This window comes from Chiloscyllium punctatum, chromosome 49 (assembly GCF_047496795.1).
Source record: "Chiloscyllium punctatum isolate Juve2018m chromosome 49, sChiPun1.3, whole genome shotgun sequence".
NCBI lineage: Eukaryota > Metazoa > Chordata > Chondrichthyes > Orectolobiformes > Hemiscylliidae > Chiloscyllium > Chiloscyllium punctatum.
Window position 1 is genome coordinate 5,401,856 of NC_092787.1, and position 14,693 is coordinate 5,416,548.

The 14,693-nt window shown below is 42.0% G+C and overlaps 1 protein-coding gene across 1 annotated transcript in view; it reads right to left on the minus strand.

Moving 5' to 3' along the window:
- Nucleotides 1-14,633, minus strand: part of morn5 (MORN repeat containing 5) — a 29,920-nt gene extending 15,287 nt beyond the window's left edge. The window contains exon 1 of the mRNA XM_072566419.1: nt 14,570-14,633. Coding sequence (XP_072422520.1) covers nt 14,570-14,616 — 47 coding nt within the window. The 5' untranslated portion in view covers nt 14,617-14,633. The remainder of the gene's footprint in view (nt 1-14,569) is intronic.
- Between the last annotated feature and the right edge of the window lie 60 nt (nt 14,634-14,693).

The window sequence follows — 14,693 nt, forward strand, 5'->3', positions numbered from 1 at the left end:
GGGCACACCTCTTGGGCACAGACCACATGCTCCACATGTCCATGGATATTGGCATCCAACTTTTCCAACCTCTAAGAACCCTTATGGCACATGTCTGGTTCACTCAATGTAATAGCATTCACTCATTCTGACCCGACCTGGATAATCACAGCTTCTCTAACTTGCATTGCCTTACCTTTTTGTGTTTTGCTCCCTCACCCAGAGTTACCAGGCTGATATTACTGCTATCTTGCTGTGTCATTCAGCACAGACACAAAGCCAGGAAGCTTGTCGCAGTTATTAGCAGGCCTCAATCAAGTCAAATGGGGCAGCCTTTGTTCAGGGTGGCCTAGCACAGTAAATTGAGGACAGAAACAGGCCCAGGCCCAGTTTGAGGGAAACAGAGTCTTTAACTTGTTCTCATTAAAAAATATGGAGCTGGATGATAATCTTTTGATTTTTCTGTCCAATTGTGGGCTGTTTCCATTATGGAATGAGGCAGAGGCAGATAATAATGGAGATGAAAATGAGTGGCACTACTATTACTTGGAGATGTCCCAAGTGAGTGAGTAGGCAGTATAGAGGGCATGAAGGGCTAGTGGTGCTAAGGGTTGGGGTTCTTGAGACAGACGGAGTGAGGGAAGATGTGTAGAAATTAGTAGGAGGGGGAGAGCATGAGCATTGATTGGAGGTAGTAGTGATCGAATGAGTGTGAAGTATTCGGAGAGTAGATGGTGAAATTTACACTGGAAGAGTGGAAAAAGACATTGATCTTCTTCCTAAAGTGCTGGGCATTCCTCCAGTCAGTTGAAACTGATTTAGCAACGTTGGACAAGGCTGGCACATTCTAGTGTGTGATCCTGAGGGAGGAGGAAATCCCACATAAGCACCACCCTATTCATCAGGACCTCCAGGACCCTGCTCATAATCCGTGGTGCTGTATTCCCTATCTGCCATGTCGGGACAAATATCAGGAACCATGCAAGGCAGTTTCAGAGTGACTGTGCTTGTCTGGGTGCACTAAGGATGTTCAAAGATGGCACAGGCACAAGGGATGCCAGTCTTTCAGCAGGTATCTTGTGAGCTGTTCTGGAAACACCACATGGTAAGCTCAGGTGATGATTGGTGCAATAATGTATAATGGATAATTAACGAGAAAGTTTGGTAGAATACAGTCAGAGAACTCATTAGGTCTCACATTGACATACCCTCCAAAAAACCCAATGCAACTCAACCAAAAAAGGGTGAGTCAGCCTTTGAACTCATTCTTACCCATATACCAAGATGTTTTCTGATTTGCTGTCATGGGATGAGCAACAGTTCAGTTATGCTTTGAAAACAGTGATTTAAGCCAACTCAATTTAATTCTCTTTCTAAAATGTTTATTTTAAAGTATTTTAAGTCTACAGAATATGAAGTCTTCTAAATTTAAGTACAATTAAACTTGGCAGAACATTGATTTTGGGCCAACATTTTAGCAGCAGTAAGAGCACAGTATGCATTCATTTACAAGCTTAGAAAGTATTAATCTAAAGATTACTGCTGCAGGTACTTGCATATCAACACTTAGTACAATCATTTGCCATCAAACATTTCACAGCTATGGCAGAGGCATTAAGCAGTTTAGAAAAGGCTTTAGGCCATTTACTTTAAACTAGTGGCTGGAGAAGTGATATCATAGTTAGATATAAAATGGAATTTTACAAAGGAGGACCAGTCTTTTGCTTTAGACTGGGTTGGGGACTGTGCAGAGGTCTGACACTCATACAGGAATAGAAACCAGATAAGTATTATCACATAATAAGTTGCTTGATGAATTTATACTGAATTGAATTGAATTTGCTTTATTACCACACGTACTCAAATGAGTACAGTGAAAAGTTTACAGTTGCCGCATTACAATGTCATCTTAGGTACAAAAGTAGCCAGGAACAAAAAAAAATTAGATAAGTAAAGGATTAAATTCACTTCAGTTCCAACCTTTCAAGAGGTTGCTCTGTGAATAAATCCTATTGGGAGGATTTTTTTTAACCAGGTATGAGTACTTTAATGAGAATGCTTCTATAGGTTAGGGCATTTAAGTTTTACATTTGTACAATTATAGAAAATCTTGACACAGCAACATTTTGAATAGTTTATTTTGTTCATTTTCCTTTTTTTGTAAAATATTTATTGGTAGGATTCTGTTGAGTCTTCATTGGTAAGTCTGCTACTTATTGTCACACCACCATCATTAATTTAATCAGTGGTACAAATTCTTTAGGCATTACTTAAGAAACAGCTGGATGTGACTATCAGAAAACAAAGCAGTTAAGAATTCAGATTGATGGGATTGTCTTGAAATGACAAAACGAGGGAATGAGAAAGTTTACAGCCTTAAATCTGTCCTTAAACATTGAGACTAAAATGTAATGTTGAATTATGAAACACATTTGCTGCACACTAGAAAATAGACAGGCAGGGAGGATAAGGCAATTAAGAACATTTGCCTTAACATCAGTGAATCTGTGTAAACAGGACACCAAGTGATAATATTCACGGCTGTTCCCTTGTGAAATTAATAACAAGGTTTGATTCTGACCTCGAAACAAAACTCAGTATCAACTAACTTCTCTCCCAAATTATTGTCCTTCACTGTTATCTGTCTAGTTAAGAACATGCAGTTCTTTTGTAAACTTTTTGTATAAAGGAAGCATGTTTGTGACAGTACAGCAGAGTAGCCTGCGAGGGCTCTTAAACGAAAAGTGATATCCTACTCTCCTGTGTTATTAGAACCTAGTTAGTTCAGCTTATACGTATCAGTGTTATGTTGTAACAGTGATGCTACTGATAAATAAAGGGGATGACTAAAATTAAACTAAACTGTAAGAGTTTTTTTTTATTCCAGACTACCAAAGAGTATGATCTCCAGGACGAACCAAGAGATGCTTACAGGTTGAGTCCACAAGGAATTCCCTGGGCTGTCTCAAATCTGTACTTTAACACCACCGCCGATGCACAGTAGCAGCATGTGCACCCTGTACCAACTGCACTGCAGAATTTCAGAGTCAAAAAGTGTGGCGCTGCAAAAGCACAGCAGGTCAAGCAGCATCCGAGGAGCAGGAGACGCTTATGAAGGACTTATGCCCGAAACGTTGATTCTCCTGCTCCTCGGATGCTGTCTAACCTGCTGTGCTTTTCCAGCACCATACTGTTCGACTCTGATCTCCAGCATCCATGGTCCTTACTTTCTCCTAGTCGCTGTAGAGATTCAGGGAGGTTTCTGGGACTAAACCTTCCATCCCAAAACCATTAATATCAAGAAGCACAAAGGCAGCAGATACTTGGGGAAACCGCCATCTACATGTTCCCCTTCAAGTAATTCACCATCCTGACTTGGAAGTAAATCACCAATATATCAGTGTTGCTGACTCAAATTCCTGGAGCTCCCTCTCCAACAGCATTGTGGGTCTACCTAAACCAAATGGAATGCAGTGGTTCAACAGGCAGCTCACCACTACTTTCGCAACTAGAGATGTGCATTATATATAGAATCCCTACAGTATGGAAACAGGCCATTCAGCCCAACATGTCCACACCAACTTTCTGAAGAACATTCCACAGACTCACCCACCCTATCCTACCACTGTAAACTCCAATTTCCCATGGCTAATCCACCTAACCTGCACACCTTTGGACTGTGGGAAGAAACCGGAGCACACAGAGGAAACCCACACAGATACGGGGGAACGTGCAAACTCCACACAAATAGTCGCCTGAGGCTGGATTTGAACCTGGGTGCCTGGTGCTGTGAGGCAGCAGTGCTAACCATTAAGCCACTGTGTCACCCTGTTACAAGATGATCTAGCCAATGATGCACATATCCCAAGAAATAATAAAAAATTACCATCTAAACTAATTAACACAAGCTTAGGGATCAAATAATTGATAAATTATGTTGCTTAATTGAAGCTGGTAAGAGTATATTGGAATATCTGCCATCAGCGCAGAATAACGCTGTCACATTTCTTCAGTAAGGAAATTACAGGGCTGAATTTTATCAAAAATTGTTTAGTGTTAATTTCTAGGTGTTTCATCAAAGGGATCGGTGTGTAAACTTTAGTTTTCCTCACGTTATTTTCTACAGCTCACCTCAGTTCAATAGCTATGAAGCACACCTCTATGGTGCCATGCTCACATTATTGTGCACTCTGCAAAAGCAAAATTGCACAAGACAACCGGGAAATCCTCAGCTTTCCAGACAGGTACCATATTTAAAGTTCACCTGTGTTCGAAGTTAAGCAGTGTAAGCCAGGAGTTGACGTTCACAGTGGATATAGTAGGAGGGGAATGAAAAACAAAACCTTCTGAGGGCACACAGGTGGTGCAGGTGACACGTCAATGCAAATTCAAGTTCACATTAATAAATATGTTGCCATTTTACATCATCAACCATCTGATCGACTGACTCTAACTGTAGCTAGAAAAATGAAGCTCTTAAGTCTATCCATCCTTGGTGCCACTACTATCTTAGAACCCTGTTTTAAGGGATTGCTACCTTTTCCCTAATATCCAGTGTAGTATAACATCTTTTCACTGTTTAATGTTTGACCATTACATGCTGAAAACCTTCAAATAGTTGAAAACTTTCACTTTTATTCAACAACACCAAAAGTGAAGAAAATAAATAAGTAAATAAAAGTTGCATTGCCTCTGGTCTAAATAGGGGCTGCTTGTGTTTTGACAAAAAACAACTTTCCAGTCAATGAATGATTTCTCCATCCAGCTCACATCTTTTGGAATTGGGTGTCAATTAAGTGTTGCGTCTGACATTGCTGTGCTCTGTCCTGCCGAAGGTAATGTACCATTTGCACAATGTTCTCATTTCTCTCCTTGTAAGACTGCTGCTGCTGTGCCAACTCTTTAATGTCCATCAATTCCCCTCTTTGTCTGCTCCAGTTGTGCAGAGAACAGCATGCTAGGATTTTGTGGTATCCTATGTCTTGACTATACTGTGGTAATCCAGAACAATCCAAACATGAGAGCCTCATTGGTGAATCTCATCAGTGTTGGCCCTGCTCAAAGAATGGGCTATGCTTAGTTTCAGTCAGGGGTTGCATTTACAAGGATGTTGCCAGGGTTGGAGGATTTGAGCTATAGGGAGAGGTTGAACAGGCTTTGGCTGTTTTTCCCAGGAGCATTGGAGGCTGAGGGGTGACGTTATAGAGGTTTATAAAATCATGAGGGGCATGGATAGGATAAATAGACAAAGTCTTTTCCCTGGGGTGGGGGAGTCCACAACTAGACAGCATAGGTTTAAGATGAGGGGGAAAGATATGAAAGAGACCTAAGGGGCAACTTTTTCACGCAGAAGGTGGTATGTGTATGGAATGAGCTACCAGAGGAAGTGGTGGAGGTTAGTACAATAGCAACATTTAAGAGGCATTTGGATGGGTATATGAATAGAAAGGGTTTGGAGGGATATGGGCCGGATGCTGGCAGGTGGGACTAGATTGGGTTGGGATTGGATTGGGATATCTGGTCGGACAAGTTGGATCAAAGGGTCTGTTTCCGTTCTATACATCTCTATGACTCTATAACAGGTTCATCAGTCATGGTTTCAGAGAATAGCTGTTGTTTCTGAGTAAATCATCACCCTTTGAAACAAACATGAACATGACAGTTCTTAAGGATATGGAATTTGTGGCAGCTTACAAAATATCTTGCACACATTTCTGAGATGTGGTACCAATGATCACAGATGAATTTTACCTTGATGGAATGGAACCAGTTCTGTTGATGAAATCTGCTGCATAATGATATGGTGTTCTCAATGTGTTGTCTGTACAGTGTATAGGTCCTTGCAGCTGGGGGAAACAAGCTATGTTGGTAAAGCCTTCTGCCCGGGCTGTAGCACTGACATTGTGGATATGGGTTTGCTCGCTGAACTGGGAGGTTCGTTTTCAGACGTTTCATCACCATACGAGATACCATCATCAATGAGCTCCTGGATGAAGCACTGCATAGCCTGCTTTCTTTTTTCTTTCCCAAGGAAACCTAAAACAAACAGAAAGCAGGCCACACCACCAGTGCTTCATCTGGAGGCTCACTGATTATGTTACCTAGTATGGTGATGAAACGTCTGAAAATGAACCTTCCAACTCAGCGAGCAAACCTACATCCAGATCCTCAACCTGAGCTACAAATCTTCTCAAAGCTTGCTAACTGACATTGTCACAGGTAAATGAGATGAAGTGGTGTGATTTGGCACAAATTGCATTACAAACAGCCCTGATGTATTTAGGGATTGAAGCTTCTGAGGCCCGAAGTGGATCCTGGGAAGCAGTTGTTTTAAAAGCCAACATTGAAGTTTAGCACAGCTGTCACTTTAAGGCAACTGGGATAGGATGGCCACGTCCCACTTCAGGTGACAGGTCTTGTTCCAGTTGTTGGTACACTTCTGTGACATTCTCAGTCCTCAATGGCAATGTGTCTCAATCATCTGGAGGAAATAGCACTGATGATGAAAGAGCCTGGGCCTCCTGTCCTTTTCCACTTTCTGAAGGCACCTTTAGCAACAACCTCTTCATGTGGAAGCTATTTGACAGTGAATGGAAGTTGCGGCTGGTCTTGGGCTTATTGATACAACTGTTCCCCTTCCATTTCTCTGTGCCATCACAGCACCATGGTCACAGATACTATAACTCCAGTTGTGGCTGGATCCATCAATCACACTTCCTATAAACTTACATGAGGAATATCAGAAACAGAACAGATTCTTAGTAAAGTGAGCAGTCAGCACTCTCAACAGATGGCAGTTTAGCATATTTCTTCGTATAGAGGGTCATGGAAAACTCTGATAAAGAGGACCATGAAATATCCCTACATTTGACAGAGGGACCTTATTCCTATGAATGCAGCATTAGCTGTACCATACAAAAAAGTAGGCGATTGTAAGTGCTGTATGATTACTGAAACCAGGCTCCCCCATGCAACCCATTCATTAGCTACATATAAGAGCATCTTGGTGAATACTTGTAGTATAAGGTGAGAGGAAATCAGTTCTGTGTTCACATATAACCTTGGATTATCTTAGCAAACTATAACCTATTTAAGGTCACCAGTGCTGACTACTGCTTCACAAAGATGACCATGATCAATATTCAAGGACCAATGACATGATCAAGATTGCATGTGACCAGAATTTGTACCTAACTGTGTTAAATATTGCATGCATTTCACATGCAGGGTATTATGATTACAGATGTCTTCAACCTGTACTGTGTAAGTGTTGGTTAATGAAATTGTCCCTTGAAAGGCCTCACATCACTCACAAGAAGAGCCCATGTACTTAGATAGAAATAAACTACTTACACTGCCCACTCATTGTGTAGTTGCAGAGATTTCCATGGAAGGCATGGTCGTGATGACAGACTGAGTCACAGACTCCACCTGGTAATCAAGGGGCTCCCCTGAATCCACATGTTTCGTTCTTCCTTTCACTCCCTGTATCAGTGCTGACATGTCACCTATTCCCACCCATTTCTTTCATTAGCCACTGCATTGCCAACATTACCCCTGAATCCCGGCCATACAACTTTGTCATGTCAACCATTGTGCTGCACTGAATGCCTACCAAAGCCAGGCTAGCTGTTTGTAACTGTTGCTGATCCCCCCTCAGTATCCTGGTCCTCCAGTGCACAATTGTCTCCCACCCTTGTACATTGGGTTTTCTCCTTCACAACTGCTGTCACCTCAGTATCCCAGCATGCTGCCTCCAATCCCAACAACTGACTTGCCTAGCTTCTGAATCACAGTAGTGCCCCCTTGTCTTTCATTGAGCTGATCTCCAGGTCTCACTGTGGCCTTGAATGACTTGGACAGGCAGCCATAATGAATGTTAAAACCCCTGACTGATCTCTGTGCAGCTCCACAACTGATGTACCATGAATAGCTGCACTGGTTTCACTGGATCTGCAGACTTGTTGTGGCCCCACTCCATGGGCTGCAGTGATATGGAATCCCAACATGGACTGAGATCAGATGTTGCCTCTGATTGACTGTAATGAGGCTCCTTGACTGATGACAGTCCGCCGTGACTTGTCCCAAGACTAGGTTAGATTTGGAAACATGGTTATTTGGTTTGAGGCACATTCAGTGTGTTTTTCATGTTAGCTGCTGGATGTGCTGTAGATATAACATTGATGAACTATGGTGTCATATATCCCCTTGATTAATTAAGGTTGACAACCATGACAATGTAAAAAATCAAGGTAATTCAGAAGTACTGTGAGTCTTTCAATTCTGAACCTGAGTGTACAGTGCAAAAAGGCAAGGCAAAGATGTTGTGAGCATCCAAAATAAGGAGTCCTGAGGTCCACTTGAGATGGATGCTTATTCTAGCATCCAAAGTGTCCTGACAACAGCATTAAAATGAAAGTTGCCAACGTGCTCCAAAATGCAACACTGATTTGGAGAACTGTATTCTACATGAGTCGAAATATCCATGATGATGTGGTTGGCTGGTGCATGTTGATGCCATCTCCATGAACAGAATGTGCAGATAGTCTCAGCCCATGGAATACACTTAGATATCCAAGATGGAGCCACAGAAGATCAAGGGACAAGCTGGAAGCACCAGCTGCGTGCTCTGATTTTCATGTCAGCATTGCCATTTCCTAGTTTCTATGCAGAGCATGGAAGAATAGGAAAATGTATTTCAATGAGTTGAGATTAGCTAATAATGAGATATAAATGCATACAAATATGCCTCTTGCTGCTGTGAGATTCTTGACTCATCTTTCATAACCTGGTTGCAGAATGGGCCTTTTATTTCTCAATTGAGAAACTAATTTTTCCAAATTTGCCCTATTTCCAAACTCACTCACCATGCCCACATCCTTTAGGAATGGGAAAATTCATCCTGTATGAACAGGTATAAGGCAATCAGCCCAATAAGGTCATCCCACCATTCTAGATCATAGCTAATCATCTCCTCAATGCTACTTTACCACACGGTTTCCAAATCCCTTGATGTCATTAGTGTCAAGAACCTTATTGATTTCTGTCTTGAACCTGTTCAATGATTGAGCTTCCACAGCTGTCTGGACTAAAGAATTACATAGTGCCACCATGCTCAATCTTAAATAGCCTGCCCCTCTGATCGTGAGATTATGTCCCATGGTTCTACAATCATCAATTGGCGACACATCCTATTTCTATTCACCTTGTAGTGCCCTGTAAGAATTTTGTAAGTTTCAATGACATTACCTCTCATTTTTTCAAAACTCTAGTGAATACAGACTCGTTAAGCATCGTTACTTCATTTGCAATCAATGCTGACATGCCATGCACCATCTTAATTGCTTGTTGCACCTGAATGCCAACTTTTGTGATCGATAGACAGGTCCCTTTAGACAATCACTTTCTCAATCTCTTGCCATTTAAGAAATATTCTGCTTTCTGTTTTTTTCACTAACATGAATAACTTCACAATTATTTACATTAATTCCATCTTCTAGCCCAGTTACTGAGCTTGTCCAAATTATTTTTAAACCTTCTTGCACCCTCCTCATGACTTGCATTCCCACTCAGTTTGGCAACAGCAGCAAATTTGGGAATATTACAATAGGTCCCACACCTATGAATCATTTATGTAGACTATGAACACTAGTGGAGTTAGTACTGATTCTAATAGTACCCCAATAGTAACAGGGTGCCAACCTGAGAACTATCCACTCATTCCTGCTCTCTGGCTTTTGTCTATTAACCAATTCTCAATTTGTACTAGTATATTCTCCCAACTTTAACTTTATTTACTAACTTCCTGTGTGGGACCTTATCAAAGCCTTCTGAAAATACACCACATCCACTGGTTTGCTGGTTATGTTCTGGTTATATAGAATGTAAAGTATATCAAGAACCTATTTGATTATGAAATTGAATAGAAAAACAGAAAACAAGGATGGAAAGAAAAACATTCATTTATATAACACCTTTCATGATTTTGGGATGTCCCAAAATGCAACACAACTGATGAACTACTTCTTAAAAATCACAGTTATTATTGTACAACAGGAAATGCAGCAGCCAAGTTAAACATTATAAGTTCCCAAGCAATATAGTGAAAGCCAAAAACCAATTTCAGTGTTATTGATTGAGGGATCAATACTGACTGAAACATAACAAATTGCTCTTTGAATAAATAGTGTCATGGGATATTGGAGTCTTGGTTAAAAACATTGTGACACTGACACAATCCCTGTACTGCACTGGAGGGTCAGCCAAGCATTTTTTGTGTTCAAGTCACTGCAGAGAAAGTATGGACATTCTAACAACCTTCTGACTCAAGAAGTGAGACTGCTTTCTCACTGAACACCAGAAAATGAAATCAGGCAAGCAAGCCACTTGGCATCTGACTGGAGGGGAAAGACAACAGATGAAGGTTTTCATTTTCCAGCTGAAGTGTTCATCTGGTTTCAGAACTTCTGAAGAATACATACTTGAAAGGATTCAGAAAATGTTTTCAAGAATGGTGCCAGGGTTATAACATAGAACATTACAGCGCAGTACAGGCTGATCGGCCCTCAATGTTGCACCGACCTGTGAAACCAATCTGAAGCCCATCTAACCTACACTATTCCATTATCATCCATATGTTTATTCAATGACGATTTAAATGCCCTTAAAGTTGACAAGTCTACTAGTGTTACTACTCTCTGAGTAAAGAAACTACCTCTGACATCTGTCCTATATCTATCACCCCTCAATTTAAAGCTATGTCCCCACGTTAGCCATCACCATCTCACTGTCCACCTTGTCTAATCCTCTGATCATCTTGTATGTCTCTACTAAGCCATCCCTAACCTTCTTCTCTCTAATAAAAACAGCTTCAAAACCCTCAGCCTTCCCTCATAAGGCCTTCCTCCATACCTGGCAACATCCTAGTAAATCTTCTTTGCACCCTTTCCAAAGCTTCCACAGCCTTCCTATAATGCAGAGACCAGAACTGTATGCAAAACTCCAAGTGTGGCTGCACCAGAGTTTTGTATAGCTGCAATATGACCTCATGCATCCAAACTCAATCCCTCTACCAATAAAAGCTAACACACCGTATGCCTTCTTAACAACCCTATCAACCTGAGTGGCAACTTTCAGGGATCTATGCACATGGACACTGAGATCTCCCTGCTCATCTACACTACCAAGAACCTTAGCATTAGCCCAGTACTCTGTATTCCTGTTACCCCTTCCAAAGTGAATCACTTCACACTTTTCCACATTAAACTCCATTTGCCACCTCTCAGCCCAACTCTGCAGCTTATCCATGTCCCTCTGTAACTAGCAACATCCTTCTGCACTATCCACAACTCCACCAACTTTAGTGACATCCAGAAAGTTACTAACCCATCCTTCTACACCCTTAGCCAGATCATTTATAAAAATGACAAATGGCAGTGGCCCCAAAACAGATCCTTGCGGTACATTACTTGTAACTGAACTCAAGGATTAACATTTCCCATCAACCACCACCCTCTGTCTTCTTTCAGCTAGGCAATTTCTGACCAAAACCGTGAAATCACTGTCAATCCCATTCCTCTGTATTTTCTGAAATAGCCTACTTTAGGAAACCTTATCAAATGTTTTACTGAAATTCATATATACCACTTCAACTGTTTTACCCTCATCGACCTGTTTGGTCACCTTCTCAAAAAACTCAATAAGGGTTGTGAGGCATGACCTACCCTTCACAAAACAGTGTTGACTATCCCTAATCAGATTATTCCTTTCGAGATGATTATAAATCTTCTCTTTTATAATCCTTTCCAAACATTTACCCACAACTGAAGTAAGGCTCACTGGTCTATAATTTCCAGGGTTGTCTCTACTCCCCTACTTGAACAAGAGGACAACATTTGCTATCCTCCAGTCTTCTAGCACTATTCCTGTAGACAATGACTACATAAAGATCAGAACCAAAGGCTCTGCAATCTCCTCCGTAGCTTCCCAGAGAATCCTAGGATAAATCCCATCTGGCCCTGGGGACTCATCGATTTTCACACTTTCCAAAATTGCTAACACCTCCTCGTGAACCTCAATCCCGGGTTGTCTAATAGCCTGTATCTCAGTATTCTTCTCAACAACATTGTCTTTTTCCTGTGTGAATACTAACAAAAAATATTCATTCAGCGCCTCTCCTATCTCTTCGGACTCCAAGCACAACTTCCCACTACTGTCCTTGACTAGCCCTAATCTTACTCCTCATTCTTTTATTCCTGACAAACCTATAGAAAGTTTTACGGTTTTCCTTGATGTTACCTGCCACAGACATCTCATGTACCCTCCTGGCTCTTCTTAGGTCACTCTTTAGTTCCTTCCTGGCTAACTTCTATCTCTCAAATGCCCTAGATGAACCTTCATGCCTCATCTTAACATAAGCCTCCTTCTTCTCTTGACAAGAGATTCAACTTCTTTACTAAACCACGGTTCCTTCGCTTGACCACTTCCTCCCTGTCTGACATATACATGCTTATCAAAGACTTGCAGTACCTATTCCTTGAACATGCTCCACATTTTAGTTGTGCCCATCCCCTACAGTTTCCTTTCCAATCCTATGCATCCTAAATCTTGCCTAATCACATCATAATAGCCTTTCCCGCACTGTGGCTCAGTGGTTAGCACTGCTGCCTCACATCACCAGGGACCCAGGTTCGATTCCAGCCTCGGGTGATTGTCTGTGTGGAGTTTGCACATTCTCCCTGTGTTTGCATGGGTTTCCTCTGAGTGCTCTGGTTTCCTCCCATAGTCCAAAGACGTGATGCTAAATTATCCATAGTGTTAGGTGCATTAATCAGAGGGAAAAGGAACTGGGTGGGTTAATCTTCTGAGGGTCAGCATGGACTTGTGGGCCAAATGGCCTGTTTTCACACTGTAGAGAATCCAATCTAATCTATAACTCTTGCCCTGCAGTATAGTAAGCGTAACCGAATTGTAGTCACTATCACCAAAGTGCTCACCTATCTCCAAATCTACCACCTGGCCGGGTTCATTACCCAGTATCAAATCCAATGTGATAGTCCTCTTGTTGGCCTATCTACATACTGTGTCAGGAAACCCTCCTGACACATTGGACAAAAACTGACCCATCTAAAGTACTTGAATTATTGCGTTTCCAGTCACTATTTGGAAAGTTAAAGTCCCCCACAACAACTACCATGCTACTTTCACTCCTATCCAGAATCATCTTTGCGATCTTTTCCTCTACATCTCTGGAACTTTTCGTACGCCTATAGCAAACCCCCAACAGGGTGACCTCTCGTTTCCTGTTTCTAACCTCAGCCCATACTACCTGAGAAGAAGAGTCCTCATCAAATGCCCTTTCTGTCACTGTAATACTGTCATTTGCTGTAATAATGCCACACCTCCCCCTTTTTTGCCACCTTCCCTGATCTTACTGAAACTCCTAAACCCCTGAACCTGTCGCTGCTCTATGCATTTCTCCGAAATGGCGACATCGGAGTCTCAGGTACCAACCCATGCTACAAGTTCACCCACGTTATTCCAGATGCTCCTGGTGTTGAACTTCAAACCACCTTCCAGCCTGCCAGCACAATTACTGCAACCTTGAAATCTTATTCATGACCTCACTCATTACTCTCAACCTCCTGTACACTGGAGCTACAATTCAGGTTCCCATCCCCCTGGTTAGAGGGTTTGACTTACAGAAAGAAACTGAATAGGCTAGGGCTATTTTCCCTGGAGCACCAAAGGCTGAGGGGTGACCTTATAAACCATGAGGGGTATGGATAGGGTGAATAGCCAAGGTCTTTTCCCCAGGCTAGGGGAGTCAAAACTAGATGGCAAATGATTAAGGTAAGAGGGAAAAGGTTTAAAAGAGATATAAGGAACATTCTCACGCAGAGGGTGGTGCGTATACTGAATGAGTTGCCACAGGAAGTGATGGAGACTAGAACAATTAGATTCAAAACACATCCGGATGGGTAACATGAATATGAAGGGTTTAGACAGACATGGGCCAAACGCTGACAAATGGGAGTAGATTAATTTGGGGATATCTGATTGGCATGGATGAGTTGGACTGAAAGGTCTGTTTCTGTGCTGCACATTTCTATGACTCTATCGCATACTGGACTCGAAACATTAACTCTGTTTCACTCTCTGAAGATGCTGCCAGACCTGTTGAGTTTCTCCAGCACTTCATCTGTTCAATATAAAGAACTACGGACTCTGGAAACCTGAAGCAAAAATACAGAGTGACTGGAGAAATTCAGTAGTTCTGGCAGCGTTTGTGGAGAAAGACACAGAGTTAAAGTTTCGGAGTCCAGTGACCTCTCTGTTTTCTCCCCACAGGTTGTGAAGAAGGATCACTGCTTTCGAAACTTTAAGTCTGTTTTCTCTCCACGGATGCTGCCAGATTTGCTCAATTTCTCCAGCAATTTCTCTCCCTCTGTTTATTTCGGGTGTAGTCGGTCTGCGGTGAAATTTGTGCTGAAGAAAGAGGCAGTGGACTGCATCCCAGGGAGGGGAACCCAGAGCAAAGCCCTTCTCCTAAGTCACCGAGAAGCTGGCATTTCAGTCCGCTCCCCCATACCTGCCATTGTGATAGTCCCCGACATAACTGCTGCCTGTGTACTCCATGACTTCAGGGTACAACGCAATCACCATGGCAACGCCCTTTGACCCGACCATCCCCCTCCAATTAAAAAAACAAAATG